Source organism: Anser anser (genome assembly GCF_964211835.1).
Source record: "Anser anser genome assembly, chromosome: 4".
Taxonomy (NCBI): Eukaryota; Metazoa; Chordata; class Aves; order Anseriformes; family Anatidae; genus Anser; species Anser anser.
This window is the reverse complement of record NC_139724.1, coordinates 77526038-77542484: the sequence shown is the minus strand read 5'-3', so window position 1 is coordinate 77542484 and position 16447 is coordinate 77526038. Positions and strand designations below refer to the sequence as shown.

The following is a 16447-nucleotide window of genomic DNA, read 5'->3' as shown; positions in this document are numbered from 1 at the left end:
CTGGCTTTTCGGTGAAGCCAGCGCTCCTTGTGCGCTCCTTCCAATGCCCCGGGGCCAAACCCCAGCGAGATACACATCTACCCCTGCGTGCCACCACACGTGCACACGAGTCCTGGGCTGCAGACGAAGCTCACAAACATCTCCCGATGTCAGGGAACACCGGAGCCAGGCAGGAAAGCTGTGACTTCACCTCTTCTGGGGTCTGGGCACGCAGAACCGTCCTCACGACCACTTGTTGCAGTGGATTTTCTCCCCGCGTAGGTCACCACTGAGCTCTCAATGCTGGGAATGATGCTAGGAGCTAGGTGTGGACCCGCCTGCACTGGGGGATGAGCTGGCTTTGCAACCCCGTCCACTGAGCTGACAGCAGAGTTGTCTTCTCCCAGGCGATGCCAGAGAAAGGCGATTCGGGGCCAAAGCAGAAATTAGCACACAGTGCATGGTTCTGCTGACGAGCTGCTTGACGTCTCCTGGCTCTGCTGGTGAGATGAAATAGATCAGGAGAGTGGGAGATCAAACCTCGCTGCAGCTCTGCAGCACTGGGGCCGCCACTGAGAGCCCCCCTGGGAAGCTGCTGGCTCCCACGGGCAGCGAAGGGCACCGGGACGTGGTGCTGCTGACACCACTTCTGGGTGCCACCGGCTCGCTCCACGCTGAATCACAGCTCTGGGGGACTTTTGGCCAGGTCTTCAGTAATAAAACACAGCTCACAGGTCTGTGTCACCCTGCGGTCTCCATTCACCGCTTAACCTGCTACAGCCCTAAAGCTGCTGACAGCACGTGCACCCCGAAGCCCAGCTGTGCTACTGCAATCTCCTCCCTGTACACGTCGCTGAGATCCCTCCCTCCACCACTCGCTCTGAGATGAACAAAATATTCTCCCCATGAAGTATCCAAAGGGACCCCAGAAGCCAGGTAAGGATCCAGAAGAAGAGAGAAAGTTTTGCTTAGCCCTCGACCCCTGGGGAATGCCAGGATAGCCCATTTTACAGCAGAGTTTTATGTAGGTGATACCCACCAAAAGCAAATTTGGGGAATAAATATTAGGTTCCCAGTGATCTTCTCCCTCACAAAGCAAACTTCACTGCCTCAAAAAGCCCCAAAGCTTTTGGTGCAGCGAGCAGAAGCAGCTGCAGCTTTGGGGGTTGGGGGGGGAGCTGAAGGAACCACTGACAGCACACGTGGGGGGCTCCATCCCTGTGCAATGTTAAGGACATGAAGGACACTGCTTGGTCTCCTCCTCTGTGGGTTTCTTCTAATTTGAATCCTGACGTAGTATGGAAGTGGAGGAGCGTAAGACAGGGAGGTAGGGGTGATGCGCTCAAATATGACAGCCCGGGCGCTGTTTGCCTTCCTTTCTTGGACAGACGGGCACAGAATCATAGGGTCGTAGAATCATAGAATATCCCAAATTGGAAGGGACCCATAAGGATCATCGAGTCCAACTCCTGGCACCACACAAGTCTACGCAAAAACATACCCAGAGACCAGTCGGCCACCAGGCTCTGCCCTGGAAAACCCATGGCTTCGGCTTGTTAAACAGCAGGGCTGGGTGAAAGCTTGGAGCCAAAGATTTTCAGGGGGAAGAGTCAAGTGCTACGCTTATCCAGGGCTTTTGCACCTCATGATGGAGAAACATCAGCAGAGCTTCAAACGGTAGCGGTAGGAGGGGGCTGCAGCGCATCCCCCACAGTCTGCATGGTCCCAGCAGCGTGGGTTTGTTACAGGACCGTGGCTGGAGAGGGACCAGGATCTCCTTGAAGCCCCGTGCAGGGGGTGCAACGTGTGGCCAGGCCACCAAAGCAGAGGCATCCAGGTCCCGCCACGCCACCCAGGGCTGCACGCGAGGACGCAGACGGCGAGCGCACGTCCCTGCGCCCCCTCCAAGAGCAAGCCCACATCTGCAGCGGGCCGGCTAATGAATACAAACGACCGCCCCGTGCCCCGCCGGGGGGTCTTTAACACTTCACACGTCTCGGTGACGTTGAGTGATCATCTCCCAAACCCGGCTCGGGCAGCCCCTCCATCCCACGGCGCGCGGCGCGGAGATGAATGACTGCCGAGGAGACTCGGCCTCGCAATAATTTTTCATCCACGGCGTTGCTTAACCTTTCGTGAGCAAATCAGATTTCCCCGACGCTGGCCCGGGCGCCGTACCTGCATTAAGTATTGCTGGGTCAGGGAGGGGCAGCCGTGATTTATGCCTTCTCCCCGCTAATCGGATTCTGGGGCAGGCAGATATTGATGGGTGCCTGCCTTTGATCCATGGCTCTCGTGAGCCTTCATTCAATTACTGCCCCGCAGAATGCAATTAGCAGGGCCGCGAAGCCACGTGGGCCTCATAATCATGGCTCGCGGTGAAGATGAAGAGGCTGTCACCGGGAGGAAGGCTGCCTGGGCCCACCTGGGGATCGGACGCGCTACCAGGCACTTGGACAAAACCCTGGGGTGCACTGAGGAGGAAAGCAGAAAAGTCCTGTTTCCTCTCAGTGGTCCTGCCCTGCTCCTTTCCCCTCCCGCACCGTCAGCACGCGGTGCTCCCACACCCTCGCCCTCCTTGCCACCCGCCGTCAGCAGCCTTCCCCTCTCTCAGCACTGACCCCTAAGCCGCGTTACTCACCGCACGACCCAGTTTTACACCCCAAATCCGGTTGCTCCACCTCCCGCCTCTCCCTGCCCACGTTTCTTGCCCTGCCCGTAACGCTCCGAGCTCGTGCTCCTGGCCCTCGCCCATTCCCCTGCCAGGGGAGGCGCAATCCCTCCCCCGGCTGCTCACCCACTGTCACCCGGGCTGTCTGCTCCTCTCCCTCCCCAGACTTGCTCTGCTCTGCAGCCTCCTCCACCTGCGCTCTCCGGGCATGGGATGTCAGCAGCTCCTACCAGCTTTCTTCCTCCGCTTTGGCTTTAAACCCGCCACCCTGCAAGCTCCGAGTCCTGCGGGTCCCCCTGCCCACCCCCTGCCCGCTCTCAGGGGTGGGAGGAAGGCTGTCGAAGTCGGACACATTCTCTCATCCACCTCAGGAAATCTCCATCCTGCCCGAGCTGCCTTTGACCCATGCCAGGAGAAATCTGGCAGCGCCGCAGCGCCAGCAGGGGTGGTGGCGGCGATGCCAGCGGGGAAGAGCTGCACAGGCACAGCGAGCAGTGTGAAGGCAGAAGGGTGGCACTTGTGAGTGCCAAGCCCTTCAGATCAAAGGGACCAGCCAGGGGAAGGACCTGGATGTGCTGCTCACTGCCTACAACGAAGCAATTTTGGTCCTGCACAAGGGACCGTGGTGCCTGGGGAGACCTTTCCATTGCGGCAGTAGAGCACTGACGGCCCTGCGCCTTCCCGTCCTGGGCACCTCTTTGGTGCACACACATTTTTGGTTCACCCTGTAGAAGGAGGAGAGGGCTGGGTTGGAACAGGGATGGGGAACGGCAACCAGAAAGTGGAGAGGAACAAAGACAGGGAGCTGCTGAGCTGTGCTAGGCAGGGAAAAGCCCAGGTGGGAAGGGAGCGAGATTCCTCGCTGCACATCTCAGGAGAGCAACTGCCAGGGAGGAAAAAGCGCGGGTGAAGGTGAAGAACAGGAGCTGACACAGAAGCAAGTAAAAATTGGCCACACGTAAATACCAGCAGGGCACAGGTTGGAGGCTTCCAAGCACCTGAGAGGTGAGATGCTGGGCGGCCTCTGGGGGTGTCCCGAGGCAAAAATGCTTCATTCAAAGGGGGAATTTAGACTGAGTGGTGTCAGTTTAACACCACAGGACCTAATGGTGTCAATCCGAGCTTCCAAGAAACGAATGCCCAGACGGAGGCTTTGAGGTCTGATGGCATTTGGGGCAGGATTGGCCTCAGGTATTTGGGGCAGCATTACCCTGCCCGAGTGCAGACACCCACCTCCGACCCAGGCACCCTCGGGAGCCAGTGAAGATGAGGGGACTTTGGGGCCACCTTTATCTGGCCCTCAGCTGGTCTGGAGGTTGCTTGGGAAGGTTTTGCCTCCCCCAACAGTCTCCAGCCTCCAGCCTCCACCCAGACTCGGAGTTTAGTTATCACCCAGCAAGGTTTTTCTCCCTTGTTGCCCTTTGCTGCAGTTCTCTGAGGAGCTGAATCCCAAACCCACAAGCAACCACAAGCAGGGAGATTTTTTTCCTCCCCGTTTTCATCAAGGCAGGAAAGACAGATACTTCTCAGCAGATATTTCTGAGCACTCATTTCCTTCTGTCTCTGTCCCTTCTTGCCTTCACCTTGATTTACCTCTTCACCTCCTTCCCTGACGAGGTTGGCTGAGGTTGCAGGAAAGCGGAGCTGTCAGATCAGCCTGTCTGGGGCCCGTGGGATTTTCCTCCTTCAGGCAGCTTTAGCTGCAGTACCCAGCAGTGGAGCTGCCACGGGGCAGAGAAAGGACAGAAACGAGACTCCACCAAGCTGCAGGGGGCTGTGAAGGTGGTGGAGATGTGACCTGCCAAGGGAGCTTCGAGCAGGGGCCCCAGAGCAGGCTGCAAGGTCCAAGCACGTCGGGGCTGTGCCGGAGCTGCTTCCCCTGGTGTCTGCAGCCCCACGAAGCGATGGCGATGGTGGCAGCCCCGCCACACGTGGCACTTTGCTCCTGCCTCCTCTGTGCAGGAAAAGCAAAGCACCGAGCCGCACGGAGGTGTTGAACCCCGGTGCAGAACTGCCGCGTCCTGCGGATGCCAAAAGGAGAGCCATCACTCTCCCACTGTAAAGATGAGAAAAGCAAGACACAGACAGCCAAAAGGAGCAATCCAGGGGCACGCAGCATGCTCCCTGCATCCACCCAGTGACCCGGCATCGGGCCAGAGCAAAGGTCCTGGTGGCACAGGGACAGGCGTGACAGATGAGGTCTGTCTGTGCTTTGTGCCACAGAGGAGCACTGGGGCCTTGGTGTGACATCTGCCTGCTGCAGCATCCCTCCTGCCCCCCCAAAACGTACCTGGGGCTGTAGCACAGCGCTCCGCCGGCCGGGACGGTCCCAGGTCCAAGGAGCTCTCTGCCCGACGTCTTCTGCTGAGCCCTGTGGTGCTGGGCCACGTCTGGGTGCTCCAGGGCATCTCCAGCTCCCCTGCTGGGGCCGCGTCCCCTCTAGCGTGGACCTGAGCCTGGAGCAGCACAAATCCAGTCCGGCCAGGCCAAGGGGACAGAAAATGAAGTCAAAGTGCTTGACCCAGGCCCTTTGCATGGAGCATCCCCGTGGCAGCAGACGTCAGGCTGATCCAGGGTGCTGCACCAGCCATCGGGTCCTGGGGCTTGCCCCAGCAATGTGGAGCAGGCTGGATGGGCTTGGGGGCTCCTCGTGGTTTCGGGGTCCCATCTGAACCTGAGGAGGAGGCACTTTCCTTTTTGTTCATTACTGCCATCACGAGGCAGCACCCCAGGACATTTTAAGGTGGATTGATTCACTTTGGGAGGTTCTCATCTCCCTTTTATCCCCTCCTGCCCCGTGTGCACGTGTAAATGCTCTCTGCAGAGGTTTAGCTAAAAAGGAGCACCGGGGAGCACTTCTCCTCCACGCTGCACCGAATTAACATGCAGGACTCCCTGCCACAGGACATGATGGAGGCCGAACGGGATAAACAGATTAAAAAAGGGTTTTCGCGGAATTTGTGGAACACAATCGCGGCAGCCCCCCAGGCAGCCCCGGCTCCTTTTACACAGCTGCTGCTTTCCAGGAGGGAGTCCCCCAAATCTTCTGCTCCTCCACCGTCCTCCTGAGCCCTTCCATCATCCTCCCCACCGCCCCTATGGGGGCAGCACCCCCGGACCGCCCCAGCTCGGGGTGCTCGGTGTCACCCAGCTCCGGAGATGCCCCGGCTGAGGCTGCACCTCTGTGTAGCTCCCCGCTGAGATTTCCCGGTTAGACAGTTTTTAATTAGTGCATGTCACGTTGATTTTGTATCACTTTAATTTCCTAATCAACGTGCCGTGCGGCACCAAGGCAAACGTCTTACAGAAACCCAAGCCTACTGCACATTTGGTGCCAGGGCCGGGAGGTATTTGGGGAATCTAATACCCCAACGCGGTTAGGGCCAGAAAAAAAAAAAAAAAAAAAGCTAATATAATCATCGAATTGCGAAGGATGATAAATACCATGAAAGAAAATATGCAATGTGAGCGGGAAAAAAAGATTTCCCATAGAAGGCTAATGCAATCCCCCTCTGCCTTGATGAAGTGCCTATTATCTTTGCTCTGCCCTCCAAATCTTAATTCCTGCTCAGGATTACTTTCCCCATCTGCAGACGTAGATGCAATCAATGAGAGCAGAACACACATTCCTGGAAGGCGGCTACTTATTCAACTCGAGGCTTGGGTTTAATCATGGTTGTTTATGGTAGAGGCCAATTAAAACAGCCACTGAATTAGGCAAAAATTGGCTTGAGCCCCCAGCATGCCAACGCGACGCAGGGTACGGGAGCTGGCGCTCCTTCAGGGGTGGATTTCCCAGGACAGACCCTAAAACCAGGCGGCAAACCCTTGCTGGCTGCACAAAAGGGACGCTGAATTCCGTCTTTTACGGGATTTGGGTTTTTTTTTCTGGATGGAGCCAGAGAGGGCAAGGCAAAGGCAGCGCTTTGAGTGGCGCACAGAGCCACAGCGAGCACAGGCACTTAGGTAAACAGTTAAATGCTGTATTGTTTAATGGCAGTTACAATAGGATAAATGTACAGTCGGAATCAACATGCTAATTTCTAACGCAATTTAACCTGTAAACCATGCAGTCCGTTTTTTTTTTAATCAGTCCGTCTTTTTCTCGTTGTTGTTTTTTAATCAGTAGCTCTGCTAGTGAGTTTTAAGGAAAACCGAAAAAAAAAAAAAAAGTTCCCTTTAAAGTTAAACCTAATTTACTAATTTTTCCCCTTATTGTGCAACGACTTGTGCAAAAAAAGCTGTTTTCACCACATCGTTAGTTTACAAACTCACGCTCTCCCCCCCCCCCCGCCTCCGAGATGAGAAAAGGCAACGCAAGCAGCCAGTGGGCGCCGAGGGCTGGGGGCTGGGATGGAGGAGGGGGCTCCCCCAGAAATGATCGATGGGTGAGCCACGCCAGGAACCTCGGTGCCAACGGGATTCCCAAGGGAGGCAGACACACGACCCTACAGAAATCGGGGTGCTGCCCCCCGACCCGGAGGAGCGGCCGCGGGGGCGAGAGAGGAATTGCAAGGCAAAGAGCAGCAGCAGCACCTTGGGAGGTGATGGGAAGCGACCTGCTCCCAGGACTCATCCCGAGCCCCCCCTCATCTGGTGTTTTTGGGGCAAATCCTGCCCAAAATCTCTTCCCTCGCATGCACAGCTTGCCCAGCTCGCCGCACAGACGGGTCCATCCTGAACTCGTTTGTGCTGAGATTTATTTTCAGGTCGCGTGCCCTTCAGCCTCCCCGTGGAGAAGTTGCACCCGGGCGCTGTCGGGGGGGTGTACGGGGCTTCTGCCCCCCCTGGGGCTGTAGGAAATGGGGCACAGACACCCTGAGACACCCTGGCAGCCCGGGGATGGGCTGAGCACCCGGCGGGGTGGGCGCTGGATGCTGCAAACCAGGCGATGCTCCGAAAAGCACCAAACCAGACCTAAAAGGAAAGCCACACTGAGGTGCGAGAGAGGTAGGAAACAGCCGGGGACAAGGATTCCTCTGCTCGGGGGGGGGGATGAGACGAAAGAGCTGACGCCAACGGAGGGGTCCCCAGCGGCACGAAGCAGGCACCTCCAAACACCCCAAAATGCCGCAGCCCCCCCGGGGCAGCTGCTCCCCACGGAGCCCGGGCTCGCGGCGGGATCTAGAACAAAGTGCAAAAACTGCGAAGAGCTTCGGACTTGAACCCCAGCCCTAGGAAAACAAAACCAGAAAATGTCCCTTTCTCCCTCGCCCGCCCCGAGGCCGTCCCCTTAACGCAGCGCTCGGGTTTGCCTGCAGCTTCGTGCCTTGGAGAAGGCAAAAAAAAAACCTTCCTGCAACACAGAGGCTGCATGCACAGCCCCTGCGGCTCGTAAGGAAGGTGAGACGTGGGCACGCTTCTCAGCAAGGCAAGCTTTTTATATGTTTTTTAAATGATTATTTTTTTTAAAACGATTTTCTTTTTTTCCCACTGGTGCTGAAATACGTTTGCCAGGCTGGGGTGCAGAGGGAGGCTAACCCAGTCTTTTCTACAGCCACTGCTTTAAAAAAAAACCTAAGGGACGAGCAAGGTATGTACACGGGGGTGTTAATAGCAGCATTGTTGGCTCCGGGGGTCGCAAATCCACAGTTGCAGCAGAGGGGTCTGCCCCTGCCTCCCTAGTTATAAATTTCTAGCAACAACCCTTCCCTCGTAAGCAATACCATCCGTATCGGAGGATACCAGTCATTAGTAAGAGATTTAGAGGGGATTTTAAACGTCTTCCAGGGCTTTTTCAGCAATCTGTTTAAAAGATTAATTTTATTTTGAAGGGATGGAACTGCATCTCTCGGAACAAAAAGTTAATTAGGACCAGAGCCCCGAAATTCCATTTTTCATCTCTGTTATGTGACTTGTGGTTAGGTGCTTGACCTCCCGAAATCAGAAACTCCCTGCATCTCCCCGTGGCCGGGCCGGGCTTTCCCAGCAGCGAGTCCCGGCCCCAAAGCGAGGTCTCGCTCCAAGCCCCGGCGGCTCCAGGGTTTGCGTGCAGGCACCAGAGCTGCCTTGCACAACGCGATGCTGGAGCCACTCCTTGGGGAAAAAAAAACAAACTGGATTTTAGAGCCAGCAGCAGGACCTTTTCCCGGTGCTGCCAGCCCTGCTCCTCGCCACGTCCCGCGGCGGACACGCGGGGAAGAAAAACCATCAGCGCTGCAAAGGCACCGCCTCTGCCGGCGGCAAAGTCGGCGGCTGACAAATGTGATTAAAAATTGTGTTTGACAGCCTATCCTCCCCCTAATAAAAACTGGAAATGCCAGAGTGCCTTATTTGTCATGCTTGCTGATGCTCGGTTACGCTGTTGCCAGCATCTGTAGCAGCTTGATTGCGAAGAATTTTAAAGTGCTTGTTACCACCGAAGGGCCCTTCACGCAAGTGCCCCGTGGACGGAAGCCTCCCCTGCTCCTGCCACCGCCTCGTGTCTGGGTTTTCCTTGCCAGCTCTGGCCTCTGGAGAGCTCTGTGGCCCGGCCGAGGCAGGGCTGATGCTGGACCCAGCCGACCCCACCTGCTTCTGCCACCATCTCGCACTCCTGTCCCTGCGCCTCTCATCACATCGGCAGCACCAGGGGATGGGGAGGAGGGACAAAGAGCCCCCGAGGTCCTGCGGCTTGTGGGACGTGGCTCAGCTGGAGGGCTGGGAGCTCTCCATTTTCTCTTTCTCAGCTGTGAAGGATTTGGGATGCCAAGGCAGAGCTTGAGGCCACCTGGGGCTCCCACACAGGGTGAAGCCCCCAGGCTGGGTCACGCTTGAGCCCAGCATTTTGGGGAGCAGGAAAGGGGTCGCCAGCGGGGTTCATCTTCACTTGTCCCTGCCTGGAGAGAAAGCTTTAGCTGGGCTGCATGCAGAGGTGTCTGCAGAGATGATCCCTCTCTGGCCACGCTACCGACAGTTCTCACCGAGCTGCTCCCTTTTCTTCCAGCCTTCTCGCACGTACTTCAAAGAGGTGTTAAGACAAAAATACCCTCTGATCCCCCCAAGAAAGAAAGGAGCCGTGAAGTTAGGTTCCAGCATTTGCTCTTCCCTCGTGTTAATGGAAATAATCCACTGGTCCTGGCGGGTGGAGATTGCCGCGATGGGACAACAGCCCCAGGAGCTCATTGCTTGCAACGTGCCTGTTCACTCTCAGCGTTAAGTAACACGTACCCTTATCGAAAAGGAAACAAAAGAAGTATTGCTGAGGACCAAGACGGGAAGATAAAGCCCCACGCCCTTCGTGCATCCAGAGCTGGAGTGGCAGGGGAGCTCCCCAGGCAAGAAACACCAAGCGAACCGTGCTCGTGGCCAGAAAGCAGAGAGACCAAACGCCTCGAGAAAGCGCAGCTGCCGTCCTGCAAACCCCGACCCGGCAGCTCTGCACCCCTCGCTGAGGGCTACGAAACCCTTCCCCAGCTTCCAGGAGAGGCTGGAGAGCTGCAGACCCAACACATTCAAACGTCAGAAAGCCTGCGCTGCCTGTGCCCCCGCTGGAGCAGCCCCGCCGGGGCCGTCTCGTGCCCAGCGCCGTTTAATTCCCTGCGGCATCGCGGGTTGGTGGCGCAGGGGGAAGCGGCTGGATGAGCTTTTACCTGCAGTAATTGGAGTCAAAAGGGTAAAGAAAAGATAAGGGCAAAAATCCCCTCTCTGTAACCCGAACCCCGGGCTTAGCGCCCCGCTGGTAGCAGCACTGGGGTCCTCCAAGGCCGCCCTGATGTACGGGCGCCTCCAGAGCGAAGAGGGGAGTTTTGCCCGCAGGCACTTCAGAGCCGGGCTGGGGGTGCGTGATGCTGCTCTGGGGTCACCTCCCACTGCCAGCCTTTGGGGACATCCAGGAGGCTCCCGTTTGTCACCCTGGGGAGCCTGCAAGGCTGCTCCGAGCCAGAGCGCGCGTGGGAAGCGGAGGGACGTGGCACCAGAGCAGCAGGAGAGGGGAGATGGGGCACCAGCATGGAGAAGAGGTGAGGGGAGAGGACGAGCTAAGCTCTAAGGTCACCCCACACACCAGGGAGCCCGGTCTGCCCACAGCCTGAGCAGGTTTCCCTCCTGGCACCGTGCTGGACACAGCAGCAGCACCCTGGCGCCAGACCGGCCCCGCAGGGCACCCCGCTGGCTCCCCCTCTTCCCATCTACCCAACTTCAAGCCCTTTTACATTCAGTGCGGGTCCAAAAGACACCGGCAGGCCCTAGAGGCAGAGCTCAGGGTGCATCTGCTCCCTTACAGCCCCACAGGAATGGGCTACAGCTCCCTGCAAGCCACCTGAAACCGGGGTGGGCATCAGCCCCTACAGGAGGAGGAGGCGAGAGGCTGGGGGATCACTTTTGCCTCTCTTCCTTCATAAACCCAATCCGCACGTTGGCAAGGCAAGCGAGCGAGTGACCCTCTTTCTGAACGCGTGCTCCTTTTCACCGGAGCCCACGAGAAGAACCTGAAACCACGACTCCTCCCTATATTTTTTGTTTTCGCTTGTTCTGCAACTGAATAACTTAACAAAAGGAAGTCAAACCAATTCTTTGAATTTGGCTTACCAAAAAAAAAAAAAAAACCATAGTCTGGGTGTGAACTTCTCTTTCAGGCTTTACCGTCCCTTTACAAGCCCCTGAAAATAGGAGTTTGTAACGGAGACCCCTGCCAGCACCCTCGCTGCACCAGCACAGGCAGCGCTGCCTCTCTTCCCCGGGATTGCTTAACGAGGAACGTTTGGTCAGAAGGGTATAGGTTTCATGGGTTCTATACAGGCGAATAAAAAAATACATATATATTCTCTTTGAACAAGGATCCCAAGTCCGGGCGTGTGGAAGGCTGCAGTGCAGGGACCGGCGCGGCGCGGGTCCCAGAGTGCGGTGGCGGGCGGCCGCGGCCCTCACGAGTGATGGCTGTTGATGAGGCCGCGGAGCTGCTTGGCCACGGTGTCTATCAGCTTCTGCTTGTCCCGCTCGTTCTTCCGAAACTGGGCGAAAACGTTGTTCTTCCTGCTCGTGTCTCGCATCCTGCGCAGAGCAGAAACAGTCGGGTTACGGCACGCGCGGCGCTGCGCCAAGCCCCGCGGCGAAACGCCGGGGAAGTTCCCCCGCTTGGGCCCACCGAGGAGGTGACTGCACCCACGGGGTCTAGCCCCAGGTTTTGCGTAAAGATGGGCACACCGAGCCGGGGAAAGCTTTACACAGTTTGTATTTCTGCTTTAAACCCTGCCAGTCCCAGCCCATGTCACCGCAGGGTACCTGCCCCTAAAGCCAGCCGCTGCGACAACGCAGAGTCCCTAACGCCTCTCGTCCTCCCCTTCCATCTCGTTACGTGGCAAATGACAGTGCTGGAATATTAGGAGGGTCAGGAAATGAACTAAAATAGCATAAAATCCACATCGTTAATAATTCTGATCTGAAATGGTGCATTGCATGCGGCCAAGAGAAGCAGCTCTGGGGGCAGCCGTAAAGTTTTGAAATAAAGAGTTGTGAGCTTCACGCACTACGCAACCTTAAAGGAAGGCACCCAGCACTAGTCTGCAAATCTTCTTGAGATTTGTGTTTGTTTTTTTTTTTAATTACACCCAATACACAAAGTAGCACGCTGGTCTCCACAAGGTCCCCGAGACCGAAGAGGCAGAGAACAGGACAGCCGGTGGTGGGATGCGCCCAGGAGGCGAAGCCGGTGGCAGCTCCACTACTCTCCGGCATGCAAAGCTCGGGACTCATGCACGCTTGCATTCGCAGATGCATTTTCGGGGGCGGGGGGGGGACAACATCTCGTTACACAGTTCAAGCGGGAGCTTTGTGCAGGCAGGGCGTGTGCTGGGAAGTGAAGCCACCCTGCAAGGGTCAGCCGTTCACCCGAGCATCCGCAGAGCCCAAAGGCAGCAGGCTCACGACATCCAAGCCGCTGGTTCTGCGCTGGCACTGCTCTTTATAACACCACAATTTGTAAACGATTTTCTCGGTGAATCAGATCTGGCAAAGGCAGATGGCTTTGGACGAGTCACACAAGCCTGTGTTTTCGGCTTGGGGTACCTAAGTGAAGCATTAAGGTGATCGGGACACGGAGATGACAGTCCCTGGAAAGCTGGCAGTTTCTCAAACAGGGGGCTGAGTTAGCTGAGCACAAAACAAACCCCTTCAAACTCATGTAACCGATTAAAAAAAATCTAAGATTTTTCATGCTTCAGTCTCCCTAAAAAGAGCCAAAGGGAATCTGAAATGTTCCAAAAAACATCCAGCTTGGAACTGAAAATAAGGATAACAACCTTATCCCAAAGGCTAATTTGCTAATGTTATAAGTGCCCAAAGACACAGGATTACAGCCGAGCTGCTTTCCCAACAGTAACAAGATAGCTTGGAGCAATTTTATTCAGCAAAATAAGTACTTTTTTTTTCTTTCTTTTTTTTTTTTTTTTTTTTTTAACCAAAGCAGGTCGCCAGCTGCTCCGCTGCAGGAACCAGGCAGCAGCCGTGCTGCCAGGAAGCAGGGTTTTGAATCAAACAGATCAGAGGTGCTGCAGTACCAGGAATTTAGGAAATAACCAGCCTCACGCAGGACATCGATCCCTCCTGCAGCACCGCGCAGCTCCAGCGGGGTTCAAAGCACCTTCCCAAGAGGGCTGAGAGCTCTGTTCCTATTTCATAGGTTATGCAGGGACATCAGACGTGCTGCGAGCAAACCTGTACCTTGGGAAACCTCCACCCATGGCCATCCATCACTGCCTGCCGCAGGGAGCTCGCAGCAAAAAGCACCGAGGTTCTGCCTCGGTAATACCCACAGGTAATGCGAGGGGAATTCACAGCAGAGCATCCTCTGCCTAACAACCCTCATCCCAGGCAGCTTTTATCCTCGGATAAAGCTTTTATCCTTGGATAAAAGCTCGTGGGAGCTGCTCAGATGTAGATTTATTTCCACGAAATGTTTGGAACAAACCGCCGGGTTGTGTGCAAGAAACCCTTTGGGCGTGCTTCCTGCCGAGGTTGGGGGTTGGATGACTGGGATGGAGCTGCGGGGATAAAGCATCCGGATCAGGGTGCACAGCCCCGAAGCTGGAGCACGTAGGGCTGTTGTCAGTGCACCGATCCCGTCCTGACCCCGCCGTGCCTGAGCGCCTGGCAGGGACAGGAGGTATCTCCGGGCATCGCGTGGATGTGGAGCACGAAGCTGTTAACAGCTGGATTTCCTTCACGAATTAACTTGCCTGCAGGACATCAGATCCTGCAAAAACCAGGGGTGCGTGCTTCCCCGCTGTGTGCAGTGGGCATTCCCCTCCTACTCCTGAGCATCTCACACGTGCACACCAGGTGAGACGGCTCCTCTCTATAAAGAAAAGGGTTACAGAACTGCAAAGTGCCTGCCAGCCCTCCAGAGGAGCTGCGCTAGCCCTGCTGGCAGGGAGCAGGAGGGTATTTGCTCAGGGCTCACGGTGCCTGCCACCTCCCCGCGGGCTCGGGGTGTTCGCAGAGCAAGCCCGTGCGTGCCTGCCGGGGACGGTGCAGGCGTACCCTCGAGCTCCAGGTCCAAAGGGTGTTTCTCTGGGTGCCGGTGTCAGCACGCGAGGCTCCCACTTGTGTTACTGCAGAGGTTTGGGGTCACGGAAGCGGTCTGGATGGAGAAACACCAGCCAGACTTATCCCACGCCACCCCGGGTTGGCGTTGGGATTGGGGTTACGAATTCTTTTCCCCTTCCTTTTCCAGCCCTGGGCCATAGGAAGCGCCTGGCCTTTCAGGAGCTGGAAGGCACGGCCCCAGATAGAGCTGTGCATCCCGACGCCAAGAATATCAGGTTCGAAACAGAGAGGCAGTGTTTTCCAGCAGCTCCGTGGAGGATTGACACTTTTATTCCTTTAAGCGTGTGCCTGCAGAGCCCTAGGACAACCGAGCCCGGTTTTATAACGTAGTCCCTGTGTGTTGGCCCAAGAATTAGAAGTAAGAGGAAGGGAAAGAGAGAGCTCAATGCTGTCCCCACCCCTGTCAACAAACACCGCCTTAAATAGAGCCAAGCTTTGTCTAAATTAATCTATAAGAAAAAAAAAAAAAAAAGCAACGCAGTAAAAGCTCCTCTTTTAGTTCTAATTAGTGCATTTGAGACGATAGAGTTACCGGAGGGAACCGTTTCAAAGGCAGCTTGCATTTAGATCATTTAGTGCTCCATTTAAACCAAACAATAAAGTCACTGCGAGGTGAGGGTAAAAGCCCAAGCAAGCAGCATACTTACACTCGTGATATCCTACGAGAGATGTGTGATTAGGAAAAGAGATAATCATGAGAACAAGTTAAAAAAAAAAAAAACGCATGAGCGGATCAGAATTTCACGGCGCCCTGGCGGCAAAGCTCAGCTACGTGCGGAGGGGGCCAGGGAGCTGCTCCCGACGTGGGGACGGGAGGGGATGTGCCTAAAGCTGGCGGCCGGCTCTGTGCAGAGACTTGGGGGCGATGGACGGAGACTCCCCAAAGGGTCTGGAGTCCGACCAGGGTCAGGGAAGAGCCTGGAGCAGCACGCGGGCAGTGCCAGGGATGCTGCGCCATGGGCATGCAGGTGCCAGGCCGGTGACTGCAGCGGGGCTGGGGCTGGGAAGCAAAGGGGCTGCACCTGATGGCCCTTAAAATGAGTTCTCTTTCTAGGAGAAGGCTGGCAAGCCGAGCCGGGGCTTGTGGCCTTTTAATGACACCGCTGAGAGCGGATGCTGCACGATCCAGTGCTACCTGGGGAAAATGGCACGGGAATGGGGGATGAGAGCGGAGCCAGGGGTACGGACCTGCCTTCCTGCTCTGCGCTCCCAGCTCGCTGCTGTGACCCCAGCTGGCTGCCTGTTTCCAGCCCTCTGGTTAGGTTATTCTGCCTGCTTCATGTCCAAACTTTCTTTATTTTTTATTTTTTATTGCTAGCTCTGAATATACTGCACACTTTTACATCACGGACGTGGGGTTGCAAACGTTGCAAATAATGCAACACATCGCACAGCAGATATAAACACATATATAAAATAATGCTGTAATGTCTGAAAGTGCTTTACCCACACCAACTGTTTCAGTTTTGTCCCTGCGTACCAGACTGATATCATTTGGATGCCGTGAGTTGATGTGAAAGTGGCTACTCTCATCTGTGGGAGAGGAGGTGGGGCAGTTACGTGGACTGCAGACAGCACGGATGCAGCTGCAAAGCTTAGGAGCACACCAAGTTCAGTCTTCTAAAGGTTTAAGTCCAACTCTGAACTGGTGATCTTACCCTCTGCGTTGCAACAGAGAGAGAGTATTCCAAAAAACAGCTCGAATTCAGCCCAAGGATCTGATTTCATGTTAAACCTGAACAAATCTAGCTGCAAGCTCGCTTATCCTGCCTGCTTCTCCATGCGAGACCTATCAGTGGAGCGGCCACGGCAAAAGCTGCTCGGATTATTAATCATTACTTCTGGCAGGCTGCTTTTCTATCAGATATGCAGTAAGATTTTCCTATCAGGCCCTTTCTATCTGATAAGCTCTCTGGCTTTCTACCAGAGAAAGTGACATCTGGGCCACCTCCTTCCAGGGGCAGGACAAGTGACCTGGGGGCTCCTGTCTCTGCCGTTACGTGCTGGAGGGTTACAAGGGGAGCGAATCCCGCTCTTTGGGACTGAAGCCAACATCTCCTTCCACGTCTGAGCGCGCCGTTTGGGCTGAGAATTTCAAAGCCTGGAGTTTTTGACCCCTGGTGCTGCCGGGCGTGCATTCGGTGAGCGCCTGCCATCGCTCACGGGCTCGCAGGACTGCCGCCACCCTCCCCGCTGTGTTCTGGGACGGATCCCACACCTCCGCAGAGATCCCGTGGAGCTGATCCCACAGATCTGCTGGTCCTCAGCACAGCC

At 55.8% G+C, this 16447-nt stretch overlaps 1 protein-coding gene across 3 annotated transcripts in view; it reads right to left on the bottom strand.

Annotated features, from left to right (window-relative positions):
- Positions 1-6612: 6612 nt before the first annotated feature.
- Positions 6613-16447, bottom strand: part of EXOC6B (exocyst complex component 6B) — a 292507-nt gene continuing 282672 nt past the window's right edge. For 2 of the 3 annotated variants that reach the window (XM_083834124.1, XM_083834125.1), the window contains one exon: positions 11349-11620. In XM_083834124.1, the coding sequence (XP_083690250.1) occupies positions 11494-11620 (127 nt within the window). In that variant the 3' untranslated portion in view covers positions 11349-11493. Of the gene's footprint in view, positions 11621-16447 lie in introns of all 3 variants that reach the window. The other variant, XM_083834126.1, reaches the window with a different exon arrangement.